A 15456-nucleotide genomic window follows, 5' to 3' on the forward strand; every position below is an offset into this window, starting at 1 on the left:
AGTAAAATATATATTTATACCTAAGGCATATCCATTGTTCCTCTTGGTGCTATCAGATCTATTTAATGTCCCAGAGCTCAAAGAAAAGTGCCTGGGGGTGGGGAGTGGTGTGAGGAAAGCAGTAATAACATGACCTATTATCCAAAATGAACACACACGCACAGATCACTTTCCAAAATGTTAGTGATATCAGAACATAAATGCAGACACACCCTTAAAAGAAGCACTGCAAAGAAGAAAAACTGGCCAGCTTCCCAAAGCTCACTGAATCCAATTGGACTGGGTGATGACCCAGATCAAAGGCCTGCAGTGATTGGACAGAGTGCCGGAAGGACCTGGCATCTTCAGAGCTGCTAGAAATTAGCCAACTCAACCACCCCAAACAAAAGCAAACCGAAAGTAAATATGGGCGAGTAATTGAATACACATGGGGGTGCTCTTCACAAAATGCAAAGCTTGTGTGCTCCCAAAGGAGCAGCTTCCAGGTCTTCAGCAGCATAAAGGCAATGGCAAAATCAAAATGCCCCCCTTTCCAGCCCAGAGACTGAACCTTGGCTTCTATCTAAGGGAAGGGGCGAAATCTCCTCTATGTCACCACCTTCTTCCGTGCCCTCCTCCACTTCTGTATCCTCTGCACTTAAAAAGCTTCGTTCCTAATCTAATTTCTGAATGAAATAAGATTTTTCAAATTTGGGGAAATTCTCTCCAGAACAGCAAGCTCTGCTGATGCCTTTGGTGGAAATATTACATGTTGCAGGGTGGTTTCAATTTCCCACCACCAGACTGATGCTGAAGCCTGGAAATTATATGCTGATCAGGAGTTCAGTTCCTCAGAGATAAGATTTTCCAGTAAACCATCATTTCCATGGTGCCTTGCCATCCTCTGATGAAGAGTACTGATCAGACCATTACTGACTGGGACTTTAGGGACAGGGTCCACACACGGACCACATGCCATTTTCACCATGAATCCTCCTCTCCAACTATCCCTCTGCTTACTTGCATATCAGGACGAAAGAGATTAGTTTACACCCAGCTCCCCTTGCCCCCATACCTCCCGAACCACCCGCCCCCCACCTGTCCCCACCTCCACCCCCCACCCGAGCCTGTCTGGAAGTATAGAACAAAGATGACAAATTCTTTTCTGCAGGTTCCAAGTAGGGCAGAGAACTATCAGGATAGGGGCTTTGGGTAGGGAACATCTTGAAAATGAAAATGAGAAGCCTGAATGAGGCTATAAAGAGAGTAAAACAAAGCAGGGCATTCTTTTCAAACTTGGCTCCCTTTTTAAAAATATGGATGACATTCTCACAGAGGGAAATAGAACAAAATGCAGCAGCACTTAAAGGATTTCCTCTCTCCAAGTTTTCTCCGGTCCCTTAATTGTGTTTCAGCCTTGCTGAGTACTTTGTTTACGGTCCCTAGTGTGGTGATTTGCATCCCCCTCTCTGGGTTGCTGTTGGCCGGAGCTGGCAGCTGTCTCAGTCGGATTCTGGCTGGGAAAGGTAAGAGTATTTGCCTTGCTTTCTGAAAGATCTGGGAGAACAATGTTGAATGCCTACAGAGGGGTAGTAGGGGGTGGTGGGGGGCATTGACTTAATTCAAGCACTGGAAGCTTTCTGAAATGTTCCCCAAACTTAAAAGAATCTCCTGGAGCCATGTGTTTTAAAAAAGAACCAGAAAGGTTTCTTCTCCCTTCTGAAAGGCTTGCAGAAAGAAGACTGGGTGCATTGTAGAGAAGATTTTGCCTTTGGGGGCAGGTGTCCCTTAAGCAATTCCCAAGGGGGTTTAACATCTTACAGGCACAGAGTGGAAGCAGGTAAAAATATTCAAAGACATCAAGCATTGATGACTAGGAATTCTCCCTGAAGAGTTAAAAGTCAGTTGAAACTGTATGTCGCAGTAGGTATAATGATTGGTGCCCATTCTTCGCATACAACTTCTGTTTTATCCCAAAACTTTCTTCATCTTTGTATTTATCAATACAAGTCATCAACTATCTACTTATGGAGTCTGGAGATGTGCATCTGTGTTCCTAGGCATATGCATACTCTCTCTGAAGAATTAGGTTGAATGAGATGCCTGGAGCCTGGAGAGGCTGAAGAATACTTTGGTGTTACAAGTAGTGACAGACTTGCCCCCCTTCCCAGCACACAGATACACCCACTGTCCCTTATTATAGATTCAGCCAAGGGCTCACTGTGGAAAAAGGCTGCCTCTGGTTTCTCTCTGGCAAAAGTTTGATTTATGTACCTTTGATTTTAGTAGAAGGGGAATATGATATTCAGCAAGGTAAGGTGATATTGAGAACTTCATTGGGTTTACTGGATTATTGGGGGGCGGGGGGTAGGAAGAGACCTATGCTAGGAGACAGAGAGGAACTGTGCCCAAAGTTCACAGTCTACAGATGGGAGGGACTGATGCTTTTATTAGGAGTGTCCCCAAAGCCTCTAGTGTATGTAGCCAGCAGCCTCCATATCACCATCTTCCCAGGGCAGTGCTGGCCAAATGCTGAGAAGCCCAGGTCCTAAGCATCCCTTATCCTTGACACCAAGTGACAGCATTTTTCCCGGATGATGGCCTCTTCTGCCCCCACATTTTAAAAGTACAAGGATGGCAGCTAGGAGGACCTCCAGGTAGTCACTGTTCTCAGCACGCTGGGCTCCCCTGAGTCGGTGAAGTCAGACCTCAAGGACTTTTCAACTTTATTTATTTATTTGAGGTGAGGAAGCCCTCTCTCCGACTTCCATTCTAGAAAAAAAGGACTTCTGTTCCCTCCCCCTTTAAGACAAAATCATCAAGGTATTTTTACTAGATGCAGGATGTTATCTTAGAACAGAAGGGGGATGCCTGGGAATGTCCAAGACCTGCACCAATAATTAAAGAAATCTAACAACCCAAGAGAAAGAAGGGAACAAATCTCTTCTGAGATTTAATTTACATTTGCAGATTCACTGTATTAATTAAAAAGAAGTTATTACAACTTGCACAGATTAAAATAGAGAGGATGGATAACTTTTAGCTCCAGGAGTATAGGGATGAACTTATAAGTGTCCCGGTATTATCTCACTGTTCTCTCAAAAGGGCAATCTGGGGCTTTAAAATTTCAAATAGCTTATCTGTAAAAAAGTATAAACCTGTAAGGCCACTTGGGGAATAAGTGAATATAAACCTTTAACTTCATTGTCTGAGAGTGGGATGCATCAAGCCATGTGTCCTTGAATGTTTCAAATATCTTGTTCCTAAAAGTGGGCCAAAGAGCAGCAAATGCCATGGCATAAGCAAGGAGCTTGTTACAGACCTACTAACTCAGAGTCTACACTTAATAAGCTCTCCACATGATTTATGTGCCCATTAAAGACTGGGGCTCAAACCAAGGATTTTTCTGCGTGACCTCTATGAGATTATTTAACCCCTCTGAGCCTCATTTATACACTACTACAAACTCATTTTAAGCTAGTGGGAATTAACACTATTGCATGAACACTGTATGGGTCACATCCATAGTAGGTGCTCTGTAAATGACAGTGATGAAGGTGGTGATGATCATGATAATTTCAGCATTGCCAACAGTACTCACCTCCTAGCACAAGCAGTAAGTGATTGTGTTTAAATAAAGATGATTGGTTTCTCCCTCAACCATAAATGTTTGGCATCTCCTACCCTCGTTCCTAAGTGAATTAATATCAAACAAGGGAGGTTTTAAGCCTTGGATGGCCTCACACACATATAAAGAAAGAATACTGGGGAAGCCTAGGAACATGGATTTTTGCTGGCTTCCAGGCTGAATTCAGCTGCCCCATGACTTCACAGCTGTTCCTGCTGCCCTAAAGTGTCTGTCCCGTCGGCTCTGTCCCCTCAGTTGGGTCTGCAACGCTGACTCTGGGATTTTCTTATGAAAATGCCTGATGGGTGGGAGGAAGATCTGGAGGTTAGCTGGGGAAAAAATGAGTAATGCAAAGCCGTCTACTTAGTAAATGCTGCAAAAGAAATAAAAGTAAAAGCTGGCTCCTGTCTCTGGGGACTCTAGAATGATTCTGACTTATCATGTCACAGAGCAGAGTTGGGGGAAGCCAAAACTCAAAATCTGCTGGCAAGGAAGAGAACGAAGAAAAAAAAAAAAAAATGACAGGGAGGGGCAATCCGGAGGGGGAGGAAATAAAAAGAGAGAGAGGGAAAGACAAGCGTCATTTAGGAACAGAGGTAGAGCGAAAGAAGGAACTCCAGGATCTGAAACCAAGCACACGGCACAGTATTTTTCTACCTTTTCTTTTCCCCAGAGCAGATTCTTGTCCTGTCATTTTATTGACAGACCTGCTATTACAGGCTCTTTTCCCAGAAGTTGACGGAAGAAGCTCAAGGCTGCTGTTTATTCCCTCCCAAGTCCGGTGGCTCCCCTGGTAATGGATTGCTTTTCTCTGAGGTATGTGTATGTCGTCTGGGGACAGATCTTCATTTGCAAGTTAACGTATGCCTCAGCGTTGGGGGCAATTTATTTATTTACTTATTTATTTGCTTTCTTATATAATCTCTAATACCCTTTTACTGGTGAAATGATGATACTAGGGTATCACTGGACAGCAGTGATTAATTTTGGTGACTAAAAATTGTATGCAGGCAGGCAGTTCTAACATCCAGCTTCATTGCACAGGGAGTGATATGTTGATTTGGGCTTGAATCTGTTTTCAGTGGATGCTTCATATGTTCAAAGTATTAATCTCATTGAAACAGCCTCAAGAATCTTCCTCTAAATTTCTTCAGTGACTGCAACTGCTCGATTCTTTGGCTGCTCCATCGCTTCTCAGGGACAAAAGAGAATGACTTAACATGTCTGAACAGCAGACAAGAGCATTCACTAATTTCTCCTAGACAGCCTTTCAACCAGATGCTTTTGACCAAGAGTTTCAGATTTTGTCCTAAAATGTTCTGGTTCAGAATATCCAGAAAGAGCAGCAAGGGCATGGGAAAATCGAGAAAGTCTAAAACTTTGCTGAAAATCTAGCACGCTTATTTTTTAATACATGTCTGGTCTGCATAGTGTTGAAATTCCTTGTTGAGTTCCATGGAAATTTTTGAATTGATAGCTCATTACTCTAAGAGTTAATCTTATCTTTAATATAAGTACAAAATTATATCCTACAAAACTGAATTTTCCCCCTGCTCTTCCTTTTTCAAATGGATTAGAAGGTATTGCCCCATTTCAGATCACAAATCCTAGTCTCATTGCTGCTGAATTTTTGCTGACCTGCACCCCTACCGTGGTCCCAGGGTACATATTGCACTGTTAAACAGTTACAACAATGGAGACTACTGACAGTCATCTGCTATAGAAGAACATCATTTGTACACTCGCTGCTGGTCTTGACACTCATTTGGTGGGCAGTGAATTGGTGATAGTTTGGAATGCATGTTATGCCTGAAAACACTGGCAGAACTAAGTTGCTATGAGTTTTGGAACGAACTATCTGAAGGATTGTTTATAGTGCTTTCTCCCCATGAAGGAGGCTGTCTTTTGGATTAGGATTGAGACTTTTCCATGTGTTTAGAGGAATGAGAAGCAATAGACAGAGCGGAAAGCCTTGTAAAACATTTGTAGATCGTCAGAGTATATTGAACGCTGTAAAGTGCTTCCTGCTTTTTATATCTTCCCCTTTTTTATGGCTATCGTTTTATCTTGCATTTTGCAAAGAGAATGCAAACAATCAGGAAAAGAAAATACGAACTCTGATTTTCACATGCACATGTGTGTCCTAGAAAAGAACCCAAGAGATGTTTCCCCAGCTCTTTATTTCTACTTACAGGGCTCACTCTGATGCATTTACCTGATATGTTCTGTCTCCTCCACAGTTTCCACTCTGGAGAGAGCCCCCAGGCCTAGTCTGTGAACCCAGCTAAGAAACATCACTAGTAAAAATGACTGAAGACCCCATAAAGGAGATCGTGGGAAGCCCAGCATCTTCCAAGCCTGTGACAATGGAGAAGAACCCCAACAGCGAAGTGGTGGTCACCACGGTCCCCTTGGTCAGAGAGATTCAGTTGACAGCTGCTACAGGCGGTGCTGAGCTCTCCTGTTACCGCTGCATCATTCCGTTCGCCGTGGTGGTCCTCATTGCCGGGATAGTGGTCACTGCTGTGGCTTACAGCTTCAATTCCCACGGTTCCATCATCTCCATCTTGGGTCTGGTCCTCCTGTCATCTGGACTTTTTTTGTTAGCCTCCAGTGCCTTGTGCTGGAAGGTGAGGCAGAGGAGCAAGAAAGCCAAGAGACGGGAAAGTCAGACGGCTCTAGTGGCGAATCAGAGAAGCCTGATTGCTTAGGACTGGATGAGACCAAATGGGATATGTGGCCTGGAAAACGTCCTCTCCCTGTGTCATCCAATTCACCCAGAACGAGAGTGGGAGAGAATGAATGGTGCATTGTGGTAGACCAGAGGGATGGGGGTGAACTGAGTGGGGGAGGGTAGAGGGGTTCTGTTTTATGAAGAATCCACTTGTGTCTTCTTTAATGACAAACTTAACTCCAAGGGCTGTTTCTAAGACTGAAACGTCAGCTTCTTCTCTACATTAGACATTCAAGGGGTCATGGGGGGGTGCATGGCATTAGGCAATGTTCAGTTCACCTTGGAAAGTGGCCAATGAAAGATGAGAAAATAGATAGTTCTGGCACACCAGCGACCTGCCTCAAAAACAAAAACAAAAACAAAAACAAAAGCCCACACTTTTAAGACGTCGTAGCATAAAAACATATTCTGCTGAGAGTCTAAATCATCTCGGATTTTACATCCTTCTATGAAATTCTGTGATAATTTTTTTTAATAAGTAGATTCTCTGGCATCTTTCTTTTTCTTTGGCTTTTAATAACTCATCATCAGTGGTACTTTTTCTTAAAGAATAAACTAATTTTTTTAATGTTTTAACATTGGACAGTTTTAGATGATTGTAATGAGTCAGAAGTTAAAAGGTAAAAGATGTAGCTACTAAATGACATGGGGGGGTTAAATTAATGTTAAAATAATCCAACCTAGCACTTTTGATTTTTATATAAAGTCTGATAATGTACATTTCATTCAAAATAATAAATACTTATTGTTGCTGAAATTTCTTAAATGCTTGTTGCTGTTGTAGTTATGTTTATTGCAGCTCCAAATTGCCCAACTTCCCCTTGCCTCGTTGGAAACATCTCAAGTACATTTCTCTCAGATGGGCATGTTGCTTCTCCCTAACTTATCTAGAGGATTTTTATTTTTTTATTGTATCATTCTTTGTGACTTGTGAAGAATAATATTAATTATTGTTCACTACATTCTAAACACATCTATGCCGTTCACAGTTAAGAAATCAATGCCTGGGGGCGCCTGGGTGGCTCAGTGGGTTAAATCCTCTGCCTTCAGCTCAGGTCGTGGTCCCAGGGTCCTGGGATCGAGCCCCACATCTGGCTCTCCGCTTGGTGGGGAGTCTGCTTCCCCCTCTCTCTCTCTGCCTGCCTCTCTGCCTACTTGTGATCTCTCTCTCTGTCAAATGGATAATAAAATCTTGAAAAAAAAAAAAAAAGAAAAGAAATCAATGCCTGGAGTCAGGGATTTTATAATGTGTTATTAAATGTGTGTTATCTATTCCACCAGCCGTTAAATACTTGCTTATTTTTTGAGCATCAACTCTATGCCAGACATTGTGTAGATTCTTAGGATGCTTAAATGAGTTAGTTCTAAAACAATGCAAGTAAGATCACTGCTTGACTTCTGTGGATATTGGGCTATTCTAAACCCAGCTAGGACTCTACCCCAGAACTGTCGCGAGGTATATCGCTGGTCCATGTAGTTTAAACCACATGAAATGAGTATGGGAAGATACTGAGGCATGAAGCCTTTCTTAAACCTTAGAAATGCAAAGAAAAACAAAACAAACCTCACCTAGCACTTTCAAGGGAAGCACCCTCTTAAGGAATTTAATTAAATATGACAAAAGCCCTGTGGAGCTGACTGCTGCCTAGTGCCCAAGTAGTTTTGTAAAGGGGAGAAGCCTCGATGGCCTCCTTGTTTCTCCTGGCTTTAAAGGTCAGATGGGGCAAGCCTGGAGTTGTTCATTATAGTAGAGTACACCACAATTATCTTAAATGCATGCATATCCATACTCCTCCACACCCCACTGGGCCAAATCCAAGTATGTAGCACCGGGTTGGTTTCAATGAGAGAGAGTCTGGGCTTTGACATGCCTCTTTTCTGCTCAGAATAGTCAAAGGCTCTCCGTTGCTGATGAAGAAATTTCTCAGGCAAGTGTTCAAGGTTCTCCACTATCCGATCCAAACAGATGTATCCAGCTTTCATTTCACTCCAGCCCGAAAACTCATGAGTTAGTCAGATCAGACTATTCAACATTCTGAATCAGACTGTGGTTTCCTGCTTCCATGTACATTCAACTTCTGTTTTCCCTCCTCCATAATGCCATCTTGTTCCTCTCCATCTAAACGTCTCCAAATCCTGCTTCTCATTAGAGTCCTAGCCTAAATAAAACAGCTTCCCAAAAAACCTTCCCTTTTATCTCAAAGTAATTATTTCTTTCAGAGTCTTTACTCATTTATTCTCTGAGGGTACCTTTCATTTTCTGCCATGTTGGTGGCATAAATATTTTAACTTCTTCCAAAGCTCTTTAGAAGGGATGATGTCCTTTTTTTTTTAACCCTCATGTGATGCCAAATACAACATCTTGCACAGAGTAGGTATTCAATAAATGTTTGCTAAATGAACTAAAGAATGAAAAATCAGAAAGCAAGTGTAAATCAGAAAGCAAGTCTAGAATCACAGTCCATTTATTTTACTCTCTTAAATCTTTTTTTTTTTTAATTTTATTTATTTATTTGACAGACAGAGATCACAAGTAGGCAGAGAGGCAGGCAGAGAGAGAGGAAGGGAAGCAGGCTCCCTGCTGAGCAGAGAGCCCGATGCAGGACTCGATCCCAAGACCCTGAGATCATGACCTGAGCCGAAGGCAGCGGCTTAACCCACTGAGCTACCCAGGCGCCCCTATTTTACTCTCTTAAAAGAAAATATTTTAGTTCTCAGCTCTTCCCAAATAGGTCATCCTACTCTGCCTTCCTCAACTGTAAGCAACAGGTGCAGGTGAGAGCTTACTACCTTCGCTCCTACCTCTCCAGCCACGCCTGCCCTTCAAAATGCTTGGTAAGTAAACTCATGAATGATTTCAGGCCACCAGGGGGCCTCATGCTGCTACCTGAGTCCCAAAGGAAACACTGGAATGACAAATTTTAACAACTGAAATGGAATCAAATCTGGACACAGCAATATATCTCCTAAATGTGAGGAGGTGGGGAAGATTCTCCACTGAGCACACTACTACTCTCCTTCCTAAGCCATTTCACAATGGCTACATCTGGTTCTCCTAGTCAGCAGATGAGCCCTGTCTGGGAGCCTTCAGTCCCATTAAAGGCACAAAGATTGTCCTATGCACTGTGAATTCCAACTCTCATGAGGGTGAATTATGATATCACAATTATCTCACAACATATGTCTTTACTGGGCAAGGATGTCTTTTCAAAAGGTTTTATTATATAGTGATAAGCAGATATGGAATGCATTCATAAGAATGATGCAGATATATATGTATTAAAAAAAAAAAAAAAAACCTGGCCCCATCGTGCAGCACTAGAAACCAGCTGTCTCACCCAGGTGGATAACCCTAAACCCCACTCATCTTGGGTCACACAAGAACAACTTTTTCTTTTTCTTTTTTTTTTTTTTTTTAAACAGGAACAATTTTTGACCTCATCCTGTGCAACAGGTCTCTAACTAGGTGAGAATCATAGCCACCCAGGTAACTCTGTGCTTCCCACCTCACTGCCTTGATTAATCCTGGGAACCTTGCCTAGAGAAGATGGTTAAGGTCATAGGGATCATGCAGGTGACTAAAGCCAGGGCACAAGCCCAGGAGAGCCAGATCACAAATCCTCAAAGCTACCTCTTTGTACCACCACCACTCATAAAACAAAGTGGGGGGAGATCTCCTGGTCTCCTGGGAAGTATTATGGTTTTGAACTTAGAAGATCTGACTATAAATCCCAGTTCTGTTAAACTAGTCAGATGACCTTGAGCAGTTAAGCCTCATCTTTAAAATAAGGTTAATTTTTAAGAAATGATTTAGATTTTTTAAACTATAAAGTACTATATAATTACAAAATTGTTATTTATGATAATATCTAATGTTGACCTTAGCTTCTCTCTCTCTCTCTGATTATTATTCCAACATGTCATTAAGCATCAAGCAGCCCCCGTTTTGGTTAATTGACTTTAATCAGACACTTTGTTTAACCTTGACATTATCCATAAAGGTTTTCTAGACCCAAAATAATCTGAGGAAAGTTCCTGTTCCAAAGATGAATCATAACTTACGTTTCCTTAATATGATTATAATTTCCAGTGCTTTCACATACATAGGAGTTGCTATAAAGGTATATGTAATATGGACATTCAATTAGGTGCCCTCAACATAAAAGATTAGGAGAGTAAAAAGTCCTTTTCTTCCCCCCACACTGCCATTCAAGCCAATCTTGTCCTGGGCTGCCCCAAAGAAAGGAAGACCAAAGGTAGAAATCTAAAGAGAAACAAAAGAAGAGAACTCCTAGTACCTGGCTTTTGAGCTTCCAAGGGCATCCCTGTGATTTAGGACTTATCTATAGAACTGTCAAGGGTAGTTTGTTTATAGCTGATTTTTAGAGTACTCCCTTACTCTAGGACTTAATCTTGTGTACAACAGTATTCAACTATACCTGACGTTACCCAACATTCTCCAATCACACTTTGAGGCCAGAAGGGCATGTGTCCGCCCAGCTCTTCGGAGGAGCAAACCACCTTCAGAGAGGATAAGTGACTTGTTCAGTCAAGGTTTCACAGCCAGGACCAAAATGTTGACCAAAAGAAAGACACCAAGCCATAACAGATGTCATTTCCAGAATGTCTCTTTAGGAAAGGAAGACAATAAAGGTGCTCTGACACGGGCTTTTCTTTTTGAAGTATAATGTACATAGAGAAAAGTGTACATCTCAGAGAATTTCACAAACCTATAGAGCTAAAATGCTGATGAAGAAACTAAATGCAGCAGCCTCCCCAAGGCCCCCTTAAATCTACTTCCAGTCATTATTTTTCCGGGGGAACATTATTCTCACCTCTAATACATAGAGTCATTTGGCTCTTTTTTTTTTAACTTTATATAAATGGAAATCATACAAAGTGTACTCTTTGTGCCTGGCCTCTTGATGTGCCATCATGTCCAATATTAGGTTATAAAGACACTGAGGCTTTTGCCTTAATGTTTCTCTCTCTGTCTCTCTCTCTTTCTCTCTCCTGCCTTGTTCTGGGAGAAGCCCTCTGCCATGTCATGAGGACACTCAAGAAGCTCTGGAGAGGCCTGTGTGGTGAGGAATTAAGGCCTCCAGCTAATAGCCAGAGAGGACCTGAGACCTACCAGCAACTACCTCAGTGAACCTAGAAGGGGATCCTCCCACAGTGGAATCTTCTGCTGACTGTATCCCCAGAAGACAGCCTTACTAAAACCTCCTAAGACGCCTTCAGCAGGAACCACAGGGCTGAAGTCTATGATTTTTGTAGGCCCTAGGCACTTGTCTTCATGGGCCCTTCCTTTCACTAGAAAGAAAAAGAAAGGAGGAAGGGAGGGAGGGAGGAAGGGGGGAGAGAGGGAAAAGTCAGGGAGGGGAGGGAAGGGAGGAAAAGGAGAATGTATTTCACTTATTGCAAAAAGAAAATTGTACTGACAAGGATTGTAGGCTCTAGGCACTGCACATACTGGACCTAATGGTCCTTTACTCAGTTAAGTCACTCTTGGATTCCTGAACCACAATAACTGGGAGATAATAAATGTGTGTTGTTTTAAGTTATACGTTTTAGAGTAATTTGTTATTCAGCAACAGATAACACTGTGCTTTTGTGAAATTTCCTCTACGTGACTTTTGGTGTATGTACACACACATCTTTGTTGAGAATACAACTAGGAATAGACTGGATTAAAGGGTAGGTGTGTGTTCAGCTTTACTGCCAGAGTTTTCAAAAATGGTAAAATCAATTTATTCTTTCATCAGCACTATAAGAGAGTTCTGGATGCATTATATCATCATCAATTCTCAAAATATTTTCAATCTTCCATTTCAGTCATTGTGGTGGATGTAACACTTGCTCTTAAAATATATATTTAAGAAAAGGGATGTGGCCCCGGAAGCTGGGCTCTACTAGGGCAGAGCAGGCTAGAGGTGGGAGAAGAGATTAGAGTGGAAAAATACAAATTAGATTTGGGCTTTGAAAAAGCAAACGGCAAGAGATAAATTCTCCCAGAAGTGCTCTGGAGACCAGAAACCAGGCTAAAAACTGAAGGCTGAGTTCGCCATGCTAACAACATTTACAGAGTTCTCACTATGCTTGAAGCATCATGCTCTGAGCTTTGCATGGACGATCTCATCTGAACCTCAGCCCAATCCAATGAAGGAGGTACTACTATTACTTCCATTTGATAGATGAAGACACAGAGTCACAGATTAAACCAAGTAATTGAGATCACACAGTTTAGTAGAGTAGGGTCTGGGTTCAGATTCCAGAACCCACTCACTTACCCACCATGTTGATACTCCCTGGTACACATTAACCTTCCAAAACCTGATTCTTGAGTAAACGTCCCAACCAGACGCTGAGCAATACAGGGTCAAGAGTTTGAGCTAAAGCTAAAGAGTGAGTCAACAGTTTGGAGAAACCAGGACTGAAGAGGTAGATGATTACCGAATCATTTGCCACCTGAAGCCAGGTCTTCTTATAATATATCTTGTAATTCAGCATTTTGCACCTTTCAAGACACTCCTATTAACAAACATAGGACTGATGTAGGACCCCAGCCACATCTTCTGCCACAAAATCTGGTGCTTTCATTCTTGGCCTCCTTGAGTTTCCTGTGTGGAAAATTCAAGACTCACAATTATCAGCCAGGCTCAGCCCAAAACTGGAGGGTGTGACGGAAGTGCATAGCAGGAAAACTTGACGTACTTTAGGGGGAATCAAAGAAGGCTTCCTGCAGGTGGGGTCTTGATAAGAGCAGGACAGGTAGAGGAGTTGGCCAGGTGATGGGAGTAAGTAGGGAGAAACAATCAGGGATACGCCCTGAGGGAAAACCCAGAGTGAGTGCTGAAAGGTCATGGGGAGAATTAGCCCCCAGCCTCTCCACCTCACCCGATTGCTCTAGGCAACAATGAAAAAACTCCTTAAGGGGATTTACCAATTACAAAATTTTATCCAAGCAAAGAGGCTCAATAACTCCAATATCCATAAGGTTCAAACTTAACGAGAACCAAATGTTCAGGTTCTAATTGAGCAGAAACACTTCACTTTAATGTATGAGCACTGTGGGGATGGTGAATAAAAAATAGTATAACTAAAATCTTCCTCTTCCTCATCATTTCAATAATTATCTTCCCTGAAGATGGTGTAGCACTCCTGTTAGAGGCATGGACTCGAGATACAAAGTGCCTAGACTTGAAATTCGGTTTTCCCATTTCCTTGCTCTGTGTCCTATACAAGTAAACTTGTACCTCAGTTTCCTCGTCAACAAAATGGGAATATTAATTGTACACCTCATAGGGTTGTAATAACTATTAACTGACTTAACAGATAAAAAGTGCTTTATGTCAATGACTGGTACTCAATATATTAAGTGGTACTAGCATCTATCTTGATTTTAAAGCATAGCCAATATGCTTTGACATATAAAGCTACAGAAATTACCAGAAAATCAGTTCAAATGAGATATTAGTAGAAAACCAGCAATTTACCTCATGAGAGAAATTTCAAACACAGAGAAAATGGGTTGACATAGAAATTTGCATTTGGTCCTATCAGGCAAGAAGACACCCCCTCCAAATCCATCTACCTATCAATGTTTTGTTTGCTCAGTCAGAAGCTGTTTATGTTCAACATATTCATACCCAAATTTACATATCTTAAAAATAACCCTGATGGCATCAAGCTACCTGATAGAGGGCTGGTTAGCATTTGGATAGTGCTTTGATGTAGACATAGCAATTCCATATTCATTGCCATGCTAACTCTTTCCAGAAGCTCCGTGAAATATTATTCTCACGTTGAGATGGGAAAATTGAGGCTTGGAAAGGCTAAATGGTTTGCTTAGGATCAAACATTTCATATATGACAGAAATAAGATGTCCTGATCCAGGTCTTCTGTCTTTCCATTCCACCTTGCCCTTGCCTTGTTTACCTGGGCATTATAGGTTCCTGTGGAATGCCCTCCCTTGGGGGTCTATGCCCCCAGTCCAGACAGCTAAGGCTGTTTCAACAAGCCTTGAAATTGGTTATACTTACAGCTATGCTTTATTGTTCTGATTGGACAAAGACATTTTTTAAAGAGTTAAGGTGGTGAATTGAGATTTGCATCAACAGCTGAAATAAATATATAGTTTTAAATCCTGTAGAAAATGCACATTTTCCACTAACCAGCTCTTGTTGCTTTTGAGGGTTTGTTTGTTTGTTCCTAGATAAAAGAAGCTTACATCTCCATACAGCTTATGTTTCAAACAGGAGACTGTCTTTATCAGTGGTTCCCAAATGTCTGTCCAAGCCCTGACAAATTCAGACTCACCCAGAAGCTCTATAAGACCAGAATTCACAGGTGCTGACCTTAGAAGCTCTGGTTCAGCAGATTCAAAATGAGACCTTCAATCTGTTAAAAACAAACAAAAAAACCCCAAATATCCCAGGAAATGAAAATTAATAACCACAGTGTTTTTTCTCTACAAATTGTTTTATTTCTCAATAAATTTATAATAAGGTAGAAGACTGGTTAAGTATAGATTTGTCAAGGGCGAGACATCAGGTAATATGGCAATATTTTATTAAAATTTCAATGTGTCTGTTCTTTATTCCAACTTTATTTCACTTCTGAAAACCTATCTGATCATAAGTTTCATATCTTTACATAGATATAACAGAACTATAAGAATATTTATAGAACCACGGAACACTGGAATGTTTTTCTCTGAAATTCTGTTTCTACTTTTGTAGCCAGATTCTTTCCCCGTGTTCCCCATTCTTTCCGTTATGTTCAAAATAAACAACTGTTATTGTTAAAAAAAAAAAAAAAAAAAGAATATTTCTTTCTGCACTGCCAGCGTTGGCACACACTTACCCAAAAATAACCTTTGAATGTATTATGGTACATCTGTATTATATACACTCGGTAACTAATAAAATGAATGACGTAAATTGGTATATGCTAATATTATTTGGATATTATAATTTGGATATATTGCAGAGTGTCTGCAACACATTATGTGGAAGGCAAATTTTCAACTAATATTTATCATATACCATTCTTGTAAAATAAATTGGAAGTGTACTTGAGCTTGTTTAAATAAAAACTATAGAAGAACCCATG

The 15456-nt window shown here is 41.2% G+C and overlaps 1 protein-coding gene across 1 annotated transcript; it reads left to right on the forward strand.

Annotated features, from left to right (window-relative positions):
- Positions 1 to 4186: 4186 nt before the first annotated feature.
- LOC111151761 (transmembrane protein 100) lies at positions 4187 to 6468 on the forward strand. Its single transcript, XM_022509946.1, has 2 exons — positions 4187 to 4423; positions 5848 to 6468. The coding sequence occupies exon 2, from the start codon at positions 5914 to 5916 to the stop codon at positions 6316 to 6318; it is 405 nt and encodes a 134-aa protein (XP_022365654.1). The 5' UTR covers positions 4187 to 4423; positions 5848 to 5913; the 3' UTR covers positions 6319 to 6468.
- The last annotated feature ends 8988 nt before the right edge of the window (positions 6469 to 15456 follow it).

The sequence above is a fragment of the Enhydra lutris genome, unplaced genomic scaffold, assembly GCF_002288905.1.
Source record: "Enhydra lutris kenyoni isolate GAN:26980312 unplaced genomic scaffold, ASM228890v2 scaffoldscaffold26, whole genome shotgun sequence".
Classification (NCBI taxonomy): domain Eukaryota; kingdom Metazoa; phylum Chordata; class Mammalia; order Carnivora; family Mustelidae; genus Enhydra; species Enhydra lutris.